Below are 23780 nucleotides of genomic sequence, written 5' to 3'. Positions count from 1 at the left end.
TCTTAGAAAAGAAAGCATACTTTTTTTTGGTTAAAACTTTTTATTCTGAGTTCGATCACAATTTGTGTATATATGTACATTCATATATTATCATATATTATCTAATGTCTCTTTTAGAAAGGTCGTGTGGTAGAAATAGACTTTAGAGAAAATAGAAAAATAGCCAATTAGTATGTTTGTTAGATCTATTCGAACAGACAAGATCAAATGTCTACAAATAAATGTCTGTAATTTTTTTTCTATTTGTATAAGTGACATCACCATCTTTCACGTATGTCTTAACATAAAACTTTGACGATGTGGTAGAAAAAGAAAATTTTATTTTAGTCTCAGTTTCTTTTTTTTTTTTTAGTCTCAGTTTCTTCTTCAACTTCTTGTTACCCCTCTCTGGTATTTTACATTTCATTAATATTGAATGAGAAATCACTTTCTGCGATGCCTATGCTTTTGCTAATGATATCTACTGTACCATAATCAATAGCGCATTTCTTTTAACCTTCTTACTAAGAAAGAATAAGGGAGGAAGGAAGGAGAAAGGAAGAAAGAAAGAAGCATCAGCAACAAAATAATAATCCCACCTATTGGATTTCAAAAGTACAGTCTGGAGGGACAGTTACTATGGAAAGGAAGTAGACTTTGTATGAACTCTAAGTTGAAAACCTAATATGGTTTGGATGCATGCATCAATCCATTTTTAGAAAATATCACTACTTATTACTTACGAATCAATTTTGAATTAGGTATACTGTATGTGAAAGTGGTACTCTGTGAATATGAGTGGTAATAAGACTTCTGGGATGCCCACTGGTACAATGAAAAAGTAGACCAGATGCTATCAAGAAGGCATCTAAACAGTATAAGATGGCAACTGTATTCAAAGAAAAGCAGGGGATAAAACTTATGCTTACACCTGAAAGCCTTAAGCCTTAAAACCTCTTCCTTAAGAATTGCGGGAAACCTGTAGAGCTTTGCTGAAGCCTTCTCTGTCATGTGGTAGGTATAGGAACTTTTCTTATTTACTTCTAGTAATTTGGTTACTTTACTACAATGTAATTACTTACTTGCATGCCTATATCTTACAACCTTCCTGAGAGTAGAAGTGTGTCTCTTCAGCTTTGTATCCCTAATCTCAGCATAGTGCCCAGCATGTATTAGGTGCTCAGTAAATATTATGTAATTCATGAATGAATATATTAGGTACGAGGAGAGCAAAGCTGCTCTTCTTTGAACAACTTCCTTTCAATGAAGAATGATAGAAAAAACCGTTAAAGTCAGAATCAGAAATAATCCTTGGGTTATCTTAATTACCTGTGCAAAAAATTGCCTCAATATCTAAAATTTGTCCTGTGTGAAACAGAAAAATAAAAGCAAAAAAATAGGACGTTAAATGAAGAATGCTTACGGCATTATGGCAGAGGTTATTGTATAATCTTCACCATTATTGAAAGAGCTCATGATTCTTAACATCTGATTTTCAAAAAACTTATGAATCAGTGAGCACAACAACATGTCATGTTTGAAGTATATACCACCACCCCACCACCCCCAACGTACCTAACAGAATAAACTGACTTGTAGATAGACACGGAGAAGATGAAACAAAATACTGAGTTTGTGTCTCTTAATTGGTCACAGCAGCCACAGTAGACTAATATAAATCTTTTAGTATTTTGTTGTTTTGTTTCTCCATATGAATTTGAAAATCAATTAAATTTGTGAATATTGTTAGGACTTTAAAAATTGGATGGCCTTGAATCCATAGGTTTAATTTAAAGGAGATTGACGTCTGTGGTATATCTACAGTTGACCCTAAGACAGCATAGAGGTTTAGGGCACCAACCCTCTGCACAGTTGAAGATCAGCATGTGACTTACACTTGGTCTTCCACATCCCTGGTTCTACATCTATAGATTCAACTATGGATTGTGTAGTGCTGTAGTATTTACTTTTGAAAAAAAATTCATGTGTAAATGGACTTGAGCTGTTTAAACCTGTCCTTTTCAAGGGTCAGCTATATTCTTCCTATCTCACAGAGTCTCCATTTATTTAATTAGGCTTTCCTTAAAGTTCGTAAAAGAAAATTTTATATTTTTCTCTGAGAAAGATTGGCACATCTTTTATGGTCAGGAATAGGTGCATTTAAAAAGAATGTTAAAATTAAAAGGGATGGCTTCTGTTTGCTGCAGAAGGAACTCATGTGACCACTTCATTAAATGGTGGTTTAGATAAAGATTAGCAAGAAAGAATGTTCATTTGGATAAAAAGTATATATAGATCACTACTTTATATCTTTTAACAGAGTATGTTCTACATTACTTAGATCCTTCAGTATGAAAAGGAAGGCAAATTAAACAAATATATTTGCAATATTGTGATAGAGAAGACAGCTCTTAAAACTTAAAGTTAGAAACTGCCATGGAAATGTTGGATAAATTTGCCTTTATAAAACATTTTAAATTTTTAACGGTAAGATCTGTCATTAACAGAGTTAAAAGACAAACAGCCAAGAAGCATTTGCAGCATGTTAAAAGGAGTTAATTTCCTTAATTTATGAACTGTTAAAAATGTATGAAATTGGGAGAAAATTGTAAAGGGTATTGTCAAGACATAATGGAAGGAGATTTTCCTCATACATTGCTGGCCAAGTGTAAACTAGAAGGCTTCATTAAATGTGAGAATTTTAAATGTACATGTGTATATGCTTTGAAACCAGTACTTCCATTTCTTAGTATTTTCCCCCCTGAGGAACTAAGTGGATGAATGTGTCCGAACACTGCAGTGTTGTTTAGAATAATGAAAAAATTGAACTAGTCTAAATACTATTTGGGGATTGATGTTAGAATTTAGGTATGTTCCTTTAGATGAACGTTAGCATTCTCAGAAATTGTTAGCATTCTAAAATTACTTCACAAATAGTTTGACCTTTTTCTCATGAACACAAAGTACATTTTAGGTATGGGTCTATCTCTTCTCTATCTTTTGGAAATTTTTTAAAAATGAAATTGTTTATAGAAGCAGCTGCCACGTATGGACATAAAAGTTAATATTTTTGAACACTTACATGTGGCAGGTGCTAGACCAAACATTTCACATGTGTTACTCGACTTAATTCCTTCAACAGACCAGTGTGGCAGATAGTAATTGATCTCCAAGGAAATTTGAGTATTAAATAACTAGTAACAGGGATATAGTATGTACAATCAGAATATCTGGGTTCTGATCTCAGCTATATTATTTGCTTAACAATTTATAGATACTTTGGCTGTCTAAAAAATTAACATAATTTCAGGTATTATATGGAAAAACGCATTTGAAGCACAGAGTTTATGGAAAAATTTAAAACATTTGAATTTTAATTGGAACCTTAAAGGTGCTAAAGTTGAATCAGATATTAATGATCTATTTAAAGTCAGCAGAGTTTTGTTTTTAAAAAATAGAGTACAAACCTCTGAATACACTTGATGATGGTCTTGATTCTGTATTTTCAGTTTCTAACCTATTAAAAATGGGTAAATTAGAGAGGAACTTATTTAAAAATTATATTTTGATAAAACAAAGAATTGAATAAATGAAAGGAAGTGAAGTTCATTGTTGGTATTTTATTTTGAATAACACAAATCTTTAAGTTGCATCACTTAGCAACATTATTCTTTGCTTCACCACCCCAAACTAAAGTGCCATAGCTAGCAAAAGGTGTGTTTGTGTTACCAAAAAAAGTGTGTTTGTGTTACCAGTGTTTGAATTTTTTAAAATCAGTAGCTTCAGAGTTCCCAGTCATCTTTTCTTTACTGTCAGTTGTCCTTAGGACCTTCTGGAGGCAAGTTGGTTGTTACCATAAGCTTCTGCTTATAATCATGCCATTTCTTGTAAATTGTCTTTAAGAAAAGTAATTATTTGTTTCTGCCTCCATTTCTTTAAAAATCTGAAGATAATAGTTCTGAACAACCATTTGAATAGCTGAATATAATAGTGCTTTGCTAGGTTTGGGGCAGCTGCAAAAGAATAAAGGACTTGATGGTGTAAGAAGAGAATCATGTCAAATATGAAAGATGAGTATAAAAGGCAAAGGGATCATATATATTATATATTATTTATTTGGTTGCACTGGCTCTTATCTAGTTCCCTGACCAGGGATTGAACCTTGGCCCCCTGCATAGGGAGGATGGATCTTGTAGCCTCGGAAGGATCATATATAAACAAGATCCCTTGAAGAAAGCTTCCTGAAACTGGGTCATTTGAGGTGTACCTTGAAAGATGATTGAAATTTTAGTAGATGTAAAAGACGAGCACAGCTATAAATGCAGGAATGTTGAGGGCAGTGGTCTTTCAGGCTTTTGAAATATAAAGGTATCAGGCCTCACCCTAGAAATTACAACTTAATGGCAAGGTTCCTGAATTTCATTGCAGGAACAGATTCCTCATTTCAAGTACCAGTATTAAGGATACTCAGCCTATATACCAAAACCTCTGCATCATTCTTCCTAGTCAATACAACTGCTACTCAAAATGTAGCCTACATGGAGAAGGAAATGGCAACCCACTCCAGTATTCTTGCCTGGGAAAGCCCATGGACACAAGAGCCTGGCGGGCTACAGTCCGTGAGGTAGCAAAGATCAGGAAAAAAAAAAAAAAATGTAGCCTACAGACTGGTGCAAGTTTTTCAGGTATTTATTACAGGTCTGTAACATGTTAAGTGTAGAAATTGAGGTGTTGAGAAGCTCATCTCAGTGTGATAATACTGTGACATCCAGTTGTGTGATTGAGGACCTGCCTTGTTGAATATAGACTATTGAATAGAGTTTAGGTGCTTTTCACTGTATTTTCTAGCAATTTATTGTACAGCATTGGTCTGTTTTGAATTGGAATTTAAAAACAAATGAACAAAATCCAAAAAAAACAAAAAGCAACTGTCCCTATATATAATTTGAGAAGCATGGTCTACACAGTGTTTAAAATTAACTTTGCACATTCTGACTCATTCTGTTTTTATCCTGTTTTATTTTGTTGTTGTTTTCACCCTCTGTTGTTTTAAAGTATGCCTTCTTTTCCTAGTGTAATAGTATTTACTTTCCCTTACTAGTATTTTAAAATGTGTGTATGTTTAATTATTTTCAGTATTCAAAAGAATGCCTTTGAATTTAGGGATATGAATTGAGAAACTGTTTTCTATTTTGGAGGTACAGAACTGGATCAAGAATAGATTTCTGGATTTAGCGAAAATAGTTTTCAGTCTTTTTTTTTTTAATACAGAATTATGTCTTTTGTGAATAGAGATGTAATGCTTCTCACTTTATATATGTGATTTTTATTTATTTTAATGCCTAATTTGTTTGACAAAAACTTGCAGTACAGTGTTGAATAAAAGTGGCAAAAGCAGACATCCTTGTCTTATTCATGTATTTAGGGGTAAAACTTTAGGTCTTTTACCAGTCATCATGAAGTTAGGTATGGGATTTTCATAGATACCCTTTATTAGATTGAGGGTGTTACTTTTATTATATATAATTTTATTTTTTTATTTTTGGCTGTGTTGGGTCTTCGTTGTGGTGCAGGCTTTTCTCTAGTTGCAGAGAGCCCAGGAGCTGCTCCTCATTGCAGTGCATGGGCTGCTCATCGCCAAGCATGGACGGTAGGACTCTCCTGCTCTGGTAGTTGCAGTGTGTGGTCTCAGTTGTGGTGCCCAGGCTCAGTGATTGTGGCACACGGGCTGAGTTGCTCCATGGCATGTGGGATCTTCCCAGACCAAGGATTGAACCTGTGTCTCCTGCATTGGCAGGCAGATTCTTTACCACTGAACCACCAGGGAAGCCCCGAAGAGAGAGAGAGAGAGAGAGATAGATAGATAGATAGATAGATAGATTTTATTCCTAACTTTCTGAGTGTCTTTGTCATTAAAGAATGTTGGCTGTTGTCAAGTGCTTTTTCCATGTCTATTGAGACTGTCAGGTGGGTTTTGATCCTTTTACTAATATGGTGTATTGCATTGATTGATTTTTGTTTGTTGAACTGACCTTGCATTCTGGGATAAATCCCACTAGGTCATGATGTATAATTCTTTTTATATGTTATCGTATTCAGTTTTCTAGTGGTCTGTTGAGGATTTTTGTGTCTTTATTCATAAGGAGTATCAATCTGCAGGTTTCTTGTAATGTCTTTGATTTTGGAGTGAAGATGATACTGGCCTCATTGATTTAGTTTGAAAGTGTTCTATTTTAGAATTCACCTATGAAGCCATTTGGGTGGGCCTGGTCTTTTCTTTGAGGTCAGTTTTCTTTTTTATTAGTCTGTCTTTTTATGGATCTGTTCAGATTTTCTGTTTCTTCTTGAGGCAGTTTTGATAGTTTCTTTTATGTCTTTTCTTTGAATTTGTCCATTATATGTCAGTTCAGTCACTCAGTTGTGTCCGACTCTTTGTAACCTCATGGACTGCAGCATGCCAGGCTTCCCTGTCCATCACCAACTCCTGGAGCTTGCTCAAATTCATGTCCATTGAGTCGGTGATGCCATCCAACCATCTCATCCTCTATCGTCCCCTTCTACCGCCTTCAGCCTTTCCCAGCATCTGGGTCTTTTCAAATGAGTCAGTTCTCATCAGGTGGCCAAAGTATTCGAGTTTCGGCTTCAGCATTAGTCCTTCCAATGAGTATTCAGGACTGATTTCCTTTAGGATTGACTGGTTGGATCTCCTTGCAGTCCAAAAGACTCTCAAGAGTCTTCTCCAACACCACAGTTCAAAAGCATCAATTCTTTGGCGCTCAGCTTTATTTACATGTAGATCACCTAATTTGCTAACATGCAATTGCTCCTAGTATTTCTTAATATGTTTTCTATTACTTTAAGATTGGCAGTAATGTTTTCTTTTCCAGTCCAGACTGGTGATTTGAATCATATCTCTTTTTATCTTGGATAGCCTAGCCAAAGATTTGTCAGTTTTGTTATCTTTTCAAAGAACTAATTTTTGTTCCTTGATTTCTTACTGTTTTTCTTGTCTCTGATTTACTTATCTCCGTTTTAATATTTATTATTTCCTTTCTTCCCCATGCTTTTGCTCTTTGTTTTCTAGTTTTGTAGAGTAGAATATTAGGTTATTGATTTTCAGATCTGTATTGAGGTGTTTATTAAAGCTCTGAATTTATCTCTATGCATTGTTTTAGCTGGATGCCATACATTTGATTTATTATTTTTTCACTTACAGGTCAAAGTATTTTTTCCAACAAATTCAGTTTGCTGTCTAGAATCTTTTCATTTCATTTTGATGGATTCACTTGCTAACAGCAAATTCAGTTTTGGTGTACTTGGGGATGCTTTAATTTTGCCTGAATTTTTGAAGGACAGTTTTGCTGGACATAGAATTCTTGGTTGCCAGGTGTATTCTTTATGCTTTTCGACTGTGTCATCTCAGTGACTTCTGGCCTCCCTGTTTTCTGATGACAAATTATATTTTTCTTTTTGAGGCTTTCTTGTTAACTGATGTGTTGTTTCTCTCTTTGTATTCTCAAGATTCTTTTTGTTGTTGACTTTTGACAGTTTTATTATGAGGTGCTTAGATGTGGGTTGCCATTTCCTTCTCCAGGGGATCCTCCTAGGCCAGGGATTGAACCCACATCTCCTGCGCTGGCAGGTGGGTTCTTTACCACTGAGCCACCAGGGAAGCCCCAGTGAGTTTCTTAAATATATGGAGAAGTGTGTTTCATCAAATTTGGGAAGTTTTCAGCCATTATTTGTTGAAATTCTTGTGTTTCTTTTCTCTCCTTTGGGTTTTCCTGACATATATGTATTATTGCATTTGATGGTGACCCAGAAATATTTGAGGTTCTGTTCATTTTTATTCATTATTTTTAAGTTTTGTTTGTCAGACTGGATAATTTCAACTAACCTATTTTTGAGTTTGCTTATTTGTATTTTATTTTTTAAAATTCTTTTATTTTTGACTGTGCTGGCTCTTCATTGCTGCACAGGCTTTTCTCTAGTTGCAGCAGGTGGGAGCTACTCTAGTTGTGGTGCGTGGGCTTCATGTTGTGGTGGCTTCTCTTGTTGTAGAGCACAGACTGGGGTGCACAGGCTTCAGTAGTTGTGGGATGTGGGCTCTATACAAGCTCAATAGTTAAGGCACACAGGCTTAGTTGCTCAACAGCATGTGGGATCTTCCCAGATCAGGGATCGAACCTGTGTCATTGGCAGGCAGATTCTTTATCACTGAGCCACCAAGGAAGCCCTGCTTAGTTTTAATTTTGCCATTTCAAGTGTGCTGTTAAGCTTTTAGTGAGCTTTTCATTTTGTTTATTGTACTTTTAAACTTTTTTTAAAACATAAAGAAGTGAAAGTGAAAGTTGCTTAGTCATGCCCGACTCTTTGGGACCTCGTGGACTGTAGCTTGCTAGGCTTCTTTGTCCATGTAATTCTCCAGGCCAGAATACTGGAGTAAGTAGCTGTTCCTTTCTCCAAGGCATCTTCCCACCCCAGGGATCGAACCCAGGTCTCCTGCATTGCAGGCAGATTCTTTACCAACTGAGTCACCAGGGAAGCCACCTTACTATTGACATTCTCTCCTTGGTGAGATAGACATGGTTTAGTTCTTTCCTTTAGTTCTTTTAGACATGGTTTCCTTTAGTTCTTTAGACATGGTTTTCTCTATCTTTTGGAACATATTTAAAACTTGTGATAGTGTTTGATACTATCACACTTGTCTGGTGTATCTAATGTTTGTGCTTTTTCAGGGACAGTTTCTACTGACTTCTCTTTTACATGGAGCATACTTTCTTGTATCTTTGTGTCCTGTAATTTTTGTTGATAAGTTAACATTTTAAATAGCACAGCAAACCTGGAAAACCAATGTCTCCCTCTCCCCCTTGATTTATTGTTGCTTCTGTTTGTTATTGTTACTGTGTGATTCTTTAATGACTTTCCTGAACTGTGTGCAGTCTGTTTTCTTCTATTTATGACCACTGGATTTTCCACTCATTCAGCCTAGTGGTCAGCTAATGATTGGATGGATACTTCTTTACAAGCCTGGAGTCTGTAAGTCTCCTAGTCTTCACCAAGGGGCTCTGTGTATGTGTTTGGGACATACTATCAGTATTCAGGAAACAGTTTACAGTACTTTTTTAGCCTTCATATCCTTCTTGTGTAGTCTCAAAATCAGCCAGAGGTGAAAGTTTAAATATTTTTCCAGTCTTTCCTTAATACACTTGTAGCTCAGGCACATGGCCTTCTATACTCCGTTTAGTGTGTTGTTGTTCTTTAAAGTTCCCTGTGGATAGGACTTCCCCTGGCTTTTCCCTTTTTAATTTTTTTTTTTTGGTTAGTTGTTTGCCTCATCAGTGATTGCTGCCCCAGGCAGCTGTGGTGTTAAATAGTTGCCACTGACTGTTTTTCACAGATGACTCCCAGAGAGAGACTGTGGCACTGGGTGAGTTCTCAGTTAAGTTAAATACAGACAAGCTTTGTGAGCTCGGTTTTCGAAGGAGCAGGTAGGTAAGTAAAATAGTGATGTTTCTCAGAGTGAAGCACTGAAAGAACTCTGATTCTGTTCTGACTCTTCCAGTAACTGATAGGCAGCTGCTTGTCACTGTGTGTGTGGGCTGTTGGTTTTTAAGGCTGCCATGGAGATGAGGATGGAGTATAGGAACACAATAAGTTTGAAATGCCACAAAGCTTACTGTTTTTATTGAGATTCATCCATTTTTCATGAATAAATGTCTTTGTTGCAAGCCTTTGATTAATTTCTAGGTTTCCAAAAAAGTTTTGGTTTTTAGTGTTTATTTTTGCTTGTTTTTAATGGAGATCTTCAGAGTTCTTTATTCCACTAATTTGCTGATATTATCTACTTATAACCTGCTTTTTAAATTATAAATACTTAATGTTTCTTAGTTTTATTAAAATAATTCTTTTATGAATATTTTTAGTGACTGCCTATTCACTTGCATGTATGTACCATGATTCATTTAGTGTCTTACTGTGTAGTGGGTAGTGGACAAGATAGTAGAAGTTAGGGAAGAAAAATAGGACTTGTATATCATGTAAGGGAACCTGGGCATTATCCTGTTTACAGTGGGAAGCTCTGTGAGTATTTTAAGTAGATGAGTGATACAGGTAGTTGGACTTAGGTTTGGGTAAATTATTCTGGTAGCAGTGTGTGGAGGATGGATAAAAAGTGGGCTTAGAATATTGTGAGAATAGGTAAGGAGGCTACTAGTAAAATTCAGGCAAGAGATCATGAAGTATCAAGTGATAGCGGGCATCGAGAGAGAGGAATGCATTGCAGAGCTGTTTAGGTGAAAAATCAGTGCTCATTGAGTAGTGGGGGTGGGGTGGGGTGGAGTGGAGGGAGCTGAAAAGAGGGGGATGAATCTGAATTGAATGTCAGGCTTAAGATTTAGATGATATTACCAAAGTAGTAAGGGAATGTTAATAATAAAGACTTTGGAGAAGATGAGAGGAAAGATGGTGGATTCATTTTGGGCCAAGTTGAGTTTGAAACACCTGTGGAAGATGTAAGTGGATAGGTAATGTAAGCCCGAATCTCAGAAAAGAGCATGAAATAAATAGTAGCTGTGGATTGGTGGTGGTCAGTTGCTTTAGTGGTGTCCAACTCTGTGACCCCAGGGGCCATAACCCACCAGACTCCTCTGTCGATGGGATTTTCCCAGCAAGAATACTGGAGTGGGTTGGCATGCCCGCCTCCAGGGGATCCTCCCGACCCAGGGATTGAACCCACATCCTCTGCATTGCAGGCTGATATCTTTACCTCCACCAAAGCCCAGGGATTAGGGAAGTATTTTTATGTAGATAGCGTTCAAGTTGTATCAGGTGGAGGAGGAGGACATGTTCCTGGTAGACACCACAATTTAAAGAGAGAGTATACAGAAAGAAAAGTTCATAGTGAACATGGAAAAAGCTCATGGCTGACATTATTTAATAATTTTTCTGTATCCTCTTCCTTCAGCATTGACTTGTGTCAGTCCTAAACTTTAATGTCACAACTGTTTGTGTGTCTTGGGAGGTAGCATAGTGTAAGGCATACTTTATTCTTAGTTCAGTTTGGTTCTGTTAATTGCTGTTTGACCTAGTGTCTTGGTCTCTGTGAAACTTGGTTTTGAGTTGATTTTTAACTTTTTAATAAAATGAAGACGTAAAATAAAATTGCTAGGTCCCTATCTCCATGGGGATTAATGAAACTAAAAGTATCTAGCTCAGTCTTTAGAGAATGGTGGGTGTTCAGTAAATGATATTACCTTCTTTCCTCCCCATCTTCACATTGTATGAGAATTCCTTTGCTCCTTTGCTGTGTTATGAGGAAAGCAGTTGGTACCAATTTATACTAATGTTTGAATGGTACTTAACTCTTTACACGGTGTGTTAGAGTGGTTTGGTATCACAAATAAATTTAATTAGTGAAATTTTAGGTATTCTGATGAAGTGAATAGGCTATAATCAGCCAGTGGCAGGAGTTACTTTAAGATAGTATGCATGCAACTGCACTGAATCCTCTGAATTCTTGGTAATTTGCAGTGCCTGCCTGTCCTAAACTTCAAAGTTCCTATCTCATCCCTTGCTAGACTGTGTAGCTTTCAAATAATTCTTTAAAAAGACTGTTCTTTCAGAATGAATTCAGTTAAAATTGGCCACATGTTTGTTGTGGCCTACCACCTCAAGTGTGGCTAATATGGTGGTGTTGATTGAGAGCTCAGAAGAGCTGGTTTGGAATTGTTTAATAGCTTTGTGTGGAGAATTTTAAAAATACATTTATGGAGAATGAGTAAGATCATGTTTGTGTAACTGTAAAAGTGCTATCTATGCAGATATAAACTATTAAGTAAGCGTAAGTGATTACAACTTGTTTGCCTTTCCTTATCTTTATGTTGCCATACTTAGCTTGTATGTTTGATAAAACAGAATTGACTTTGTTCTTAAATCAGACACTGTATCTTTGTTTATTAGGTTCTCTTTTTCACTGTATCTCCTCATTTCCTCTGTGCCTATGTGGAATCATTGAAGGCAAGAGAAAAAATTTTATTTTACTTTATAGATTTTAGTCTTAAAGGGCTTATAAATATTTTCAGATCATCAGCTCAGTCGCTCAATCATGTCTGACTCTCTGCAAACCCATGGACTGCAGCTCTCCAGGCTTTCCTGTCCATCACCAACTCCTGGAGCTTACCCAAACTTACGTCCATTGAGTCAGTGATGCTTTCCAACCATCTCATCCTCTGTCATCCCTTTCTCCTCCCACCTTCAATCTTTCCTAACATCAGTCTTTTCCAACGAGTCAGTTCTTCACATCAGGTAGCCAAAGTATTGGAGTTTCAGCTTTAGCATCAGTCCTTGCAATGAATATTCAAGACTGATTTCCTTTAGGATGGAGTGGTTGGATCCCCTTGCAGTCCGAGGGACTCTCAAGAGTCTTCTCCAACACCACAGTTCAAAAGCATCAATTCTTCAGCACTCAGCTTTCTTTATAGTCCAACTCTCACATCCATACATGACTGATGCAAAAACCATAGCTTTGACTAGACGGACCTTTGTTGGCAAAGACATGTCTCTGCTTTTTAATGTGCTTTCAGATCATGATCACATATTAATGCTTCCTTCAGTGCTTTTTGTTCTTTCAGTTCTATACAGTTTTATCTTCCTATCAGGAGCTTTTCTGCAGTTATTTTGAAACATCAGTATGATAAAGAGATGAACTACATATCTTAAGCAATTTTGCTTGCTTTGAAATTTTAGCATGTTTTTAGTATGATTTGTATCTGCTTGCTTTTCATGGTAAAGGACTAATGAATAATAAGTATTAAAAAAACAAACATCTTAAGTATTTATACAGGAGATAGGTTCCTAGCTTTTGTTTTGATGAGTTAAAACATTCGGGACAGTTATCAAGAGAGAGATTGACTTGCCTGCTTGCTACATTGTTAAATACAAGAGTGAGTTTGCCATTTTCATTTATGTTGATATTGATTAATTATATAAAAATGCAAATCAATTTTAGTAATTATTTTTTGAGTTATTTCTTTCTAGTTAAAATGATTTTCTGGTTAAAATGTTTGGACAGTAGACTATTTTTGAAAGCATCAAGAAAAAAGTGTTTTTTGGCTTTGTTTATATTGCCTTAAATTCCTTTTTTTTTAAAATTTTATTTATTTATTTATTTATTTATTATGGTCATACATTGACATGAATCAGCCATAGATTTACACGTATTCCCCATCCCGATCCCCCCTCCCACCTCCCTCTCCACCCGATTCCTCTGGGTCTTCCCAGTGCACCAGGCTCAAGCACTTGTCTCATGCATCCCACCTGGGCTGGTGATCTGTTTCACCGTAAATAGTATACATGCTGTTCTTTTGAAATATCCCACCCTCACATTCTCCCACAGAGTTCAAAAGTCTGTTCTGTATTTCTGTGTCTCTTTTTCCGTTTTGCATATAGGGTTATCGTTACCATCTTTCTAAATTCCATATATATGTGTTAGTATGCTGTAATGTTCTTTATCTTTCTGGCTTACTTCACTTTAAATTCCTTTATAAATGTGTTACGAGTGTTTTCCAAATTTGGGGTTTTTTTTTCTTAAGAATGCATTCACGGGGAGCTTCCAGGTGGCGTAGTGGTAAAGAATCTGCTTACCAGTGCAAGAATGTATTTACATGTACAAAAACTTCTGTGGACACAGAGGAGCATGGGTTTAAGTGTTGAGGAAATACTCTGTGGATCAATCAATGCATTTCCTAGGGTGATTCCAGAAACTTTATTTTTGAAGTTCCATTTCACCTACTCTCACTTCAAAAAGCATACTGGAATGAAACTAATGAAAATAGTGTTGAATATATATTAGGTTATTTTTAAACAGCTTTATTGAGCTGTTTAAAATGTATGTTAGCTATATGTAACTAACATATAATAAACTGCATATATTTTAATTGCACACTTTATATTTCTCGTGAGCAGTGTAGTTGAATTTTGCTTTTTTATCCATCTGACAGTCTCTAACATTTTGAGGGTATCATTTTTATTTAATGTGATTATTTATATAGAGTCTGTCATCTGCTCTTTATCTTCTACTTACCCTCTTTGATTATTGTTTCTCTTTTTCTGCCTTTGTTTGGATTAATCAAGTATTTTTGTGATTTTTGTATTCTTTTTTTTTTTTGGCTTATTACCCGTATATTTTTATTTTAGTAGTTGCTTTAATTTTTATAGTAGTTGTTCATGTTCATGTTCAAGTCATGTCTGACTCTTTTACGGCCCCATGGATTGTAGCCCACCAGACTTCTGAATCCATGGGATTTCTTAGGTAAGAATACTGGAGTGGGTTGCTATTTCCTTCTCCGGGGAATCTTCCCAATGCAGAGATCAAACCCGCATCTCCTGCATTGCAGGTGACAGTTCTTTACCACTGAACCACCTGGGGCAGCCCAATGTTTATAGTACCTGTATGTACACATCTCTTAACATTTCACCTTAGACACTGTAATTTTGATTGATACCTGGAAGCTCGATTTGAGTAGTTCTTTTTATACAGCTTCCATTCCCAACTTTCTGGATATGTGGAATATGGTTAGAATAGCTGTCTATGTCCTTCTCTGCCTGCCTAACATCTGTGTTAAAATCTGGTTTAAATCTGATTTGATGATTATTTTCTTCATTATGATTTAGGTTTTCCTGCTTCTCTGCATGCCTGGTAGCCTTCAATTAAATACCAGACAAGATGAATTTATTTCATCCTGGATATTTGTATACCTGTAAAATTGAGCTCTGTTCAGATGATCTTGAAAGCAGTTTGATCTGTTTGCATCTTGCTTTTATGACATGTTAGGTGGCTCTGGAGTAGTGTTCATTCCAGGGCTAATTGCTGCATCAGTTGTGAGTTTTCCTAGTCTGGCTTGTGGGAATTAGGTACTCTTCCTGGCCTGTATGAGTACTTGGGACTCTTACCTCTAGTCCTCTCCAGCACTTTCCTCCTTTTATATGGGGGGTTAACTTTAGTTATTAATTCTAAATTTTGTTTAATTTTGGCCAGAGAGCACGTGTTAGTCAGTCGTGTCTGACTCTCTGCAACCCCATGAACTGTAGCCCACCAGGCTCCTCTGTCCTTGTGATTCTCCAGGCAAGAAGACGAGTGGGTTGCCTTTCTCTTCTCCAGGGCATCTTCCTGACCCAGGGATTGAATCGGGTCTCCTACATTGCAGGCAGAATCTTTACCTCTGAGCCACCAGGAAAGCCCAGAGAGCATGCTGTGTGCTGTTTTTCCTGGTTCTTTTTCTCTTTAGTTTGTGTCCTTACTAGTTCAGTTTTACATGAAAAGATTTATACTGTGTTGAATTCAGAGTTTGAAGGGTAAAGTGCTAATTGTGTTGTTCAAATCTTACACATAGTTACTAGCCTTGCCTTTGCTAAATATGAGATAGATGTGTTAAAATCTACCATACTTTTAAAAAATTTATCTGTTTTTAATCAAAGGATAATTGCTCTATAGTATTGTGTTGGTTGCTCCCAAACATCAGCATGAATCAGCCATAGGTGTGCACGTGTCCTCTCCCTCTTGGGCCTCCCTCCACATCCCACTCCTCGGGGTTGTTCCAGAGTCCTGGTTTGAGTTCCCTGAGTCATTCAGCAAATTCCCATTGGCTATCTGTTTTTGGTCTGGTAATGTGTGTTACCATGTCACTTTCTCCATATATCCCACCCTCTCCAAAATCTACCACACTTTAAGTGACTTTGCTTTTCCTTAGATAGCTATTGGTTTTTGCTTTTTATATTTTATAACTCTTCATGCATAATTGAAATTAAGGCTTCCTGGTAGGTGGAGCTTTTTGTCAAAATACATTCAGTTCAGTTCAGTCGCTTAGTCGTGTCTGACTCTTTGCGACCCCATGGACTGCAACACGCCAGGCCTCCCTCTCATCAGCAACTCCTGGAGTTTACTCAAACTCATGTCCATTGAATCAGTGATGCCATCCAACCATCTTATCCTCCGTCGTCACTTTCTCCTCCTGCCTTCAGTCTTTCCCAGCATCAGGGTCTTTTCAGATGAGTCAGTTCTTTGCATCAGGTGGCCAAAGGATTGGAGTTTCAGCTTCAACATCAGTCCTTCCAATGAATATTCAGGACTGGTTTCCTTTAGGATGGACTGGTTTAGGATCTCCTTGCTGTCCAAAGGACTCTCACGAGTCTTCTTCAACACCACAGCTCAAAAGCATCAATTCTTCAGCACTCAGCTTTCTTTATAGTCCAACTCTCACATCCATACATGACTACTGGAAAACTCATATCCTTGACTAGACGGACCTTTGTTAGTAATGTTTCTGCTTTTTAATATGTTGTCTAGGTTGGTCATAACTTTACTTCCAAGGAGTAAGCGTCTTTTAGTTTCATGGCTGCAGTCACCATCTGCAGTCATTTTGGAACCCCAAAAAATAGTCTCTCACTGTTTCGGGGGTTTCCCTATCTATTTGCCCTGAAATGATGGGACCAGATGCCATGATCTTAGTTTTCTGAATCTTTAATTTTAAGTCAGTTTTTTCACTCTCCTCTTTCACATTCATCAAGAGGTTATTTGGTTCCTCTTCACTTTCTGCCATAAGGGTGGTGTCATCTGCATATCTGAGGTTATTGGTATTTCTCCCGGCAATCTTGATTCCAGCTTGTGCTTCATCCAATCCAGCATTTCTCATGATGTACTCTGCATATAAGTTAAATGAGCAGGGGGACAATACACAGCCCTGACGTACTCCTTTTCCTGTTTGGAATCAGTCTGTTGTTCCAAGTCCAGTTCTAACTGTTGCTTCTTCACCTGCCTCTCAGGAGGCAGGTCAGGTAGTCTGATATTCCTGTCTCTCTACCACAGTTTGTGGTGATCCACACAGTCAAAGGCTTTGGCGTAGCCATAAAAGCAGAAATAGATGTTTTTCTGGATCTCTCTTGCTTTTTCTATCATGCAGTGGATGTTGGCAATTTGATCTCTGGTTCCTCTGCCTTTTCTAAATCCAGCTTGAACATCTGGAGGTTCACCGTTCATGTACTGTTGAAGCCTGGCTTGGAGAATTTTGAGCATTACTTTGTTAGTGTTTGAGGTGAGTGCAATTGTGCAGTAGTTTGAACGTTCTTTGGCATTGCTTGTCTTTGGGATTAGAATGAAAACCTACCTTTCGCAGTCCTGTGGCCACTGCTGAGTTTTCCAAGTTTGCTGGCATATTGAGTGCAGCGCTTTCACAGCAGCATCTTTTAGGATTTGAAATAGCTCAACTGGAATTCCATCACCTCCACTAGCTTTGTTCATAGTGATGCTTCCTAAGGCCCACTTGACTTTGCATTCCAGGATGTCTGGCTCTCGGTGAGTGATCTCACCATCATGGTTATCAGGGTCATGAAGATCTTTTTTGTATGGTTCTTCTGTGTATTCTTGCCATCTCTTCTTAATATCTTCTGCTTCTGTTAAGCCCATACCATTTCTGTCCTTTATTGAGCCCATCTTTGCATGAAATGTTCCCTTGGTATCTCTAATATTCTTGAAGAGATCTCCAGTCTTTCCCATTCTGTTGTTTTTCTCTATTTCTTTGCATTGATCACTGAGGAAGCCTTTCTTATCTTTCCTTGCTATTCTTTGGAACTCTTGTGTTCAGATGGGTATATCTTTCCTTTTCTACTCTGCCTTTAGCTTTTCTTCTTTTCTCAGCTATTTGTAAGGCCTCCTCAGACAACCATTTTGCCTCTTTGAATTTCTTTTTCTTGAGGATGGTCTTGATCACCGCCTCCTGTACAATGTCACGAACATCTGTCCATAGTTCTTCAGGCACTCTGCTGCAGTCCATTGGGTGGCAAAGAGTTGGACATGACTGAGTGACTGAACTGATCCAGCCTTGGGGTCTACGGGCTCTATGGTAGGGTTAATGGTGAACTCCAAGAGCATTTACACTAAGGGGGCCCTTACCGGCCTGATCCTGCCAGTGCCCCTGTCCCCATGCCGACCCATGCCTCCACAGGCAGCCCTCCTACACTAGCAGGTAATTTTGGTTCAGTCTCCTATGGGGTCACTGCTTCTTTCCTCTGGGTCTTGTTATGTGCAAAATTTTGTTTGTGCTCTCCAAGACTGGAGTCTCCCTTTTCTCCAGGCCCCTGGAAGTCCTGTAATCAAATCCTTCTGGCCCTCAAGGTCAGATTGCATGGGGATTCCCAGTCACTTTATCAGATCCCCAATCGCTTCTCGGCCTTTTGGCTAAGATCAAGTGTATCAGATCCCCAGGCTGCGAAGCCTGGGGTGAGGTTCAGAACCTTCGCAACAGAGGGAGAACTTCTTTGGTAGTATTGTTCTCCAGTTTGTGGGTCACCCACCCTGCGGTTACTGGATTTCATTTTATCATGATTGTGCCGCTCTACCATCTTGCTACAGGTCTCTTCTTTGTCTTTGGACGTGGGGTACCTTTTTTGGTGGGTTCCAGCGTCGTCCTGTCCATGGTTGTTCAACAGCTAGTTGCAATTTTGGTGCTCTTGCAGGAGGAAATGAGCACACATTCTCCTACTCTACCATCTTCTCTCGTCATCTTTATATAATATTTTCATCTTGTTGTTGTTCTGTGTTACAACATTTTGAATAAGAGCACCAGACTCTCTTCCAAATATTTGTTTCTTTCTTTTGTCCTTTCTTTTCTTCCTCCATTTTCTCAGTTTCTTCTCACTTCTCATATATCTGCCTCGTTTTAGAACTTCATAATGTATTATTTATAGTTTTCCAGCCTGTTTGTGTAGTTTTACCTCCCTCCTCCTCTTTTTTCTTTTCCTTCTACTTTTCTCTTCTGCTTTCCTCCTTATTTGTGCTTAACTCCATATCGTTTGCATCTTAATACTATATTTTTGTGTTTCTTTCCCCTTACCTTTCTCCCTTCTCTTCATCCTTCCTTCCAGTCTCCTTCCCTCCATATTTCCCCTTCAACCCCTTCCTGCCTTTCACCATTCCACATTTTTACCATCTTCCTCTCCCCTCTTACCCCTTTGCCAACATCCCACTTCCTCCTTTCCTACTTACTCTCTTTTCTTCATTTCCACTCCTTCTCCCCTCTCTTGTTTTGAGCTTGTATTTATTTTTATCCAGCATTTCTGTATCTCTGTAATTGGAGAGGTTTTTGGTGTGTTATTCACCATATTGTTGCATCAGTCCTCACTATTATTGGTTATTTTAAGGAAATAATTTGCATTGTTTGTTACTTTATTATTAGAACCAGATTCCTTGTGGTACATTTCATAGTTTAGTGTATTACAGTGCCATCATTTGAGAAAAAGTTCCAAATAGTAATTTTTGTTTTTTAACAAATAAGGAGGAAGAATGATGATATTGCAAAATTTGTTGAATTTTTGGTGTTCCAACTTGGGTTATGTGATAACTTTTATAACGGAGGTATTTAGTGCAGGTGTTTGAAATTTAAGCTCAGGAACACTGGCTTCTAAACTGTGTAATTTTTAATTATGTATGTTACAGAGCTTAAATGTCTTCAAAGTATGTAGCAGGAAATAGATATGTTAACATTATTCATATAAAAATCTTAAAGAGACATCTGAAATTTTATTTGTGAAAACTCAGTGAGGTCTGGAACTGTTTTGCCACTTAAAGTTAGTATTCCCAAAGGTCTTCAAAGCATTCCTAAGCCTGAGTCAGTTTTTTACAATCTCAGAAACTTCAATCTTAATTTATGGTTGAAATGTTTATTTGATTCCTTTAAGGAAACTCTAGTTCACAAACAAATCAAATAGAAGTATTTCTAAAATTGGGGAAATTTTTGAATGTTTGAGCTTTTAGATTCCAGCCATCCGTTTAGCACTATGCAGAGCACTCCCTCAGATTAAAATTTTGAAAAAAATATCAAAGGTTAAAGAAGTTAAGGCATGCTTCCTGTCCCCCAGAGCATCCAGTATCTATAAGAGAATAATATAATTGGCACTCCATCTTGGAGTGGTGGGTCTGCATCGTCAAATTCAACCTACCGTGGATCCAAAATATTTAGAAAAAATTCTAGAAAGTTCCAGAAATAAAAACTTGAATTCACTGCACCCAGTCAGCCATTTATATAGCATTTATATCGTGTTAGATTTTAAAAGTAACCTACAGATGATGTAAAGTGTGTGGGAGGATGTGCATAATATCTGTTATATGCAGATATTATGTCATTTTATGTAAGGGACTTACTTGAGTGTGCTTGGATTTTGGCATCTGATGGGTTCCTGGAACCATCACCTGCTGATACAGAGGGACAGTTATACCAGCTCATGTGACATAATTAGGAGCCATATTGACTGAAATTAATGGAGGCATTCACAGAGAAAAAAACAATACCCATAATGGGTTATGGGCATTTGCTGGGGGAAAGGTATTGGGTAGATGTTTTTTCCATAATCTTTCTTCCTGCTTTTCTTTTCTTTTTTATATTTTCCTTTCTCTTGTGTTATTATTTTATAGAGTTGTTTTTAAATTAGTGAAGCCTTCTTTTATATTATTCTTTTATATCTACTTATCCTTTTATATCCACTTTTTTGTGTGTTTCTTCTCCCATTTTCCCCCCACCATGTAAATTTTGTGAATTGATGAGCAAAAGTGTTTTATAAGAGTTTTTATTTGCTAACTAATCATTATAAATAGATACAGATTTAAAAAACAAATTTCTTAATTTCGATCTAGTACTTTTTATTAGTAAGTATATAGTTTCCAGGCTTTGTTTAACCTGGTGTATGGGAAGGAAATAGAAAGAGGCTGTCTTGGCTCCTAAGTTATGTTGCAAAATCTTGAGTTGATTCATGTTTGCTTCTGTTACGTTTTGATTTTTTTGTTTGTTTTGCTTTGTTTTTGTTCTCATTTTCTTTTTTCCCTGGGGACATTTGTTTTGTTAGAAACATTAGTTTCAGGAAATTGAGTGATAATTATAGCAGTTTATTTATTCTGATTTCATAGTTCTTTGTTATTTCAAACTACTCTATGGGGAAAATAGAGTACTTTTCCTGTTTATTTTAGTGTATGTGTTTTATTTTGGTATTCTTTAAAATATGTTTAACTAGTATTCAGTGACTATTACTCTTATCTTTGTTCTTTTCTTATTTTCCTTATAAATGTGTTAACACTGGAGGTGAGTAGCACAGAGGCTAAGAGCATAATAAGCCCAAAGCCCAGGCTGTGTGTGCTGTGCGTAGTCACTCACTCGTGTCTCACTCTCTGAGACCCCGTGGACTACCCGCCAGGGTCCTCTGCCCGTGGGATTCTCCAGGCAAGGATACTAGAGTGGGTTGCCATGCCCTCCTCCAGGGCATCTTCCCAAACCAGGGGTCGAACCCAGGTTGCCCACATCGCAGGTGAGTTCTTTAGCCTAAGCCACCAGGGAAGCCCAGTCCAGGTGTGTTGAGTTTAAATCCATGACTTTCTTTCTTACTAACTAAATTACTTAAACTCTCTATGTCTGTTTCCTCATCTTTAGTCAGGATAATAATAGTACTTATTTTATAGTGCTGTTCTGAGGAATATAGGAATTAATTTCTATAAAGAACTTAGAAGAGCGTCTGGCATATGGGAAATATGGTTTATGTTAGCTGTTACCCCCCTTTCCCCTGGTTCTCTGAAGAGTCACACAGGTACTGTTACAGGTAGGAATAGAACCTGGGTGTTCTTATTCCAGTCAAGATGAGGCAATGCTATTTTGCTTGTCAGTAGATTATGCAGTATTTTCCAAGATAAAAATTTCCAAGCTACAAAATGAATACAGTAAAATTAAAATTATTTATAATAAAACACATTTGCATGTTCAGCACTGTGCTTAGGTTTTGGAAGTACTAAGGTAGACATACTTTCTGTCCTAAAGAAGCTATAGACTAGTCCTGGAAAAGAGACAAGGAAATACTTGAGACATAATTACTTTCATGAGAGAGAATTGTAGAAAACAAAAGGAAATAGAGAGGAGAGGGCATCTATCCCTTCCTTTGGGAGGGTGAAGCAAAAGGGAAAAATGGTCTTGGAAAACTCCATAGATGAGGTATCATTCAGGAGTTACTATGAATATTCATAGGATAAGATAATACACCACAGAGAGTTTAAAGTGCTATGTATTTGTTGTTAATATTTCATTTTATGCTGAAATCTTCTATTCAGCCTTAAAGCATTCCAAGAAATTAATTGATTCTTACCTTTAACTTGAGTTTACCAACAAGTAGTAGTTTATCCTATATTTTACTCCCAGGGTGTAAAAAAAAAAAAAATTTTTTTTTTCCAGTTGCTTTTTTCAAATTTGTTTATTATAGAAGAGACACATGCTTTTTGTAAATGAATTTGAATAGTTGGAAGTATATAAAAGTTATTAATACCTCCCCCTCTCCCCAACTTTCTCACTCCCTCTGAAAACAAACAATAAAATGCATAAGTAAAGAATCTGCCTGTAATGCAGGAGAGCCTGGTTTGAATCCTGGTGGGGAATATCCCCTGGAGAAGAGAGAGGCTACCCACTCCATTATTCTTGGGCTTCCCTGGTGGCTCAGACAGTAAAGAATCTGCCTGCAATGTGGGAGACCTGGGTTTGATCCCTGAGTTGGGAAGATCCCCTGGAGGAGGGCTTGGCAACCCACTCCAATATTCTTGCCTGGAGAATCCCCATGGACAGAGAAGCCTGGTGGGTTGCAGTCCATGAGGTCGCAAAGCACTGGACAAGACAGAGCAACTAAGCCCAAGCACCTATATACTTGTGTAAATATCTTGATTTAAATGATAATTGCCATTTCCTTAGTTTGCACTTAAGACATTTCATGACATATCAAAGCTACTTTTTCCATTTTATTTTTATCAAAATGCTCAAAGCTAGCCAAAATGAATGATTTTTGTACATTTTATCCTGTTTTCCTCACTTCATGTTTTTGTTTATGCCAAGAATGTCTGTTTTGTTCAAAACCACTACATCATATCCAAATTACTTCCTGTCCGTAAAGGTCTTTTCAGATAATACGTTCTCTGTCAAAGCTTTTCTTTCCCCACCTTCACTCCTTCCTGTGTTTTGAAAGTAATTTTGTGTTAGTACCCAACACTTGCTGCTGTGGATGCAGTTAAATGTTTGGTTTTCTGTGCTTTGGACTACACTGACAGTTCTTGTAGCAGTATTTTATGAGTTTTGTAATACTTAAATGCCTATTTGTAAAGCCTGTTGTTAGATATTTAAAATAAATGTATTTTAGTCATGTTTTATTATTCTCAGAAGTACTGATTTTTAACCGTCTTGGGGAGAAGTTACAAAATGTGAGCTGTGAATTGAAAATAAAACTTCTTTTTTTAGTTTGATTAATGATTTTGGATGAGTGTTTCTGAGATATTGTTGTCTTCAAAGATTATGATAACCTGATTTGGCCAGTTTTTAAAATTAAAACTAAAATCTTTAAAAACTAAAGTTGTGAGAATAAGGTATAAATAAATCTCTCAAATATTTTAATAGAAGTTTAAGAGCAGTTTTTTGACATTTTTGAAGGAAACTTGCCACAATAAATATTTGCTGAATGTGATGTAAATAGTAATCACTAAAAACTGTTTTCATTTATTTTTCAGAGAATGCAGAATCCATTGATCTTAAACAGTTTTTTGACCAACATTTTTCACATATATATTATGTGTTTTTTGAGAATTTTGTTACTATTGAAGCTAGTCTTAAACAGAAAGGTAAGATGTTAAAATCAATCCTGACTTACACTGATGTTTCAAATAATTGTCATAAACATTCACTTAGAATAGACTCTTGCACATTGTAATTTTAGTATTATTTCACTTCTCTCAAATG

At 37.0% G+C, this 23780-nt stretch overlaps 1 protein-coding gene across 8 annotated transcripts in view; it reads left to right on the top strand.

Moving 5' to 3' along the window:
- RALGAPA1 (Ral GTPase activating protein catalytic subunit alpha 1) overlaps window positions 1-23780 on the top strand; it is a 216638-nt gene that overhangs the window by 12009 nt on the left and 180849 nt on the right. For all 8 annotated transcript variants that reach the window (XM_043921232.1, XM_043921231.1, XM_043921230.1 and 5 more), the window contains exon 2: window positions 23552-23662. In XM_043921232.1, the coding sequence (XP_043777167.1) occupies window positions 23552-23662 (111 nt within the window). The remainder of the gene's footprint in view (window positions 1-23551; window positions 23663-23780) is intronic.

The sequence above is a fragment of the Cervus elaphus genome, chromosome 13 (assembly GCF_910594005.1).
Source record: "Cervus elaphus chromosome 13, mCerEla1.1, whole genome shotgun sequence".
NCBI lineage: Eukaryota > Metazoa > Chordata > Mammalia > Artiodactyla > Cervidae > Cervus > Cervus elaphus.
Note: the sequence above shows the minus strand (reverse complement) of the source record. Positions and strands in the feature narration are given on the sequence as shown.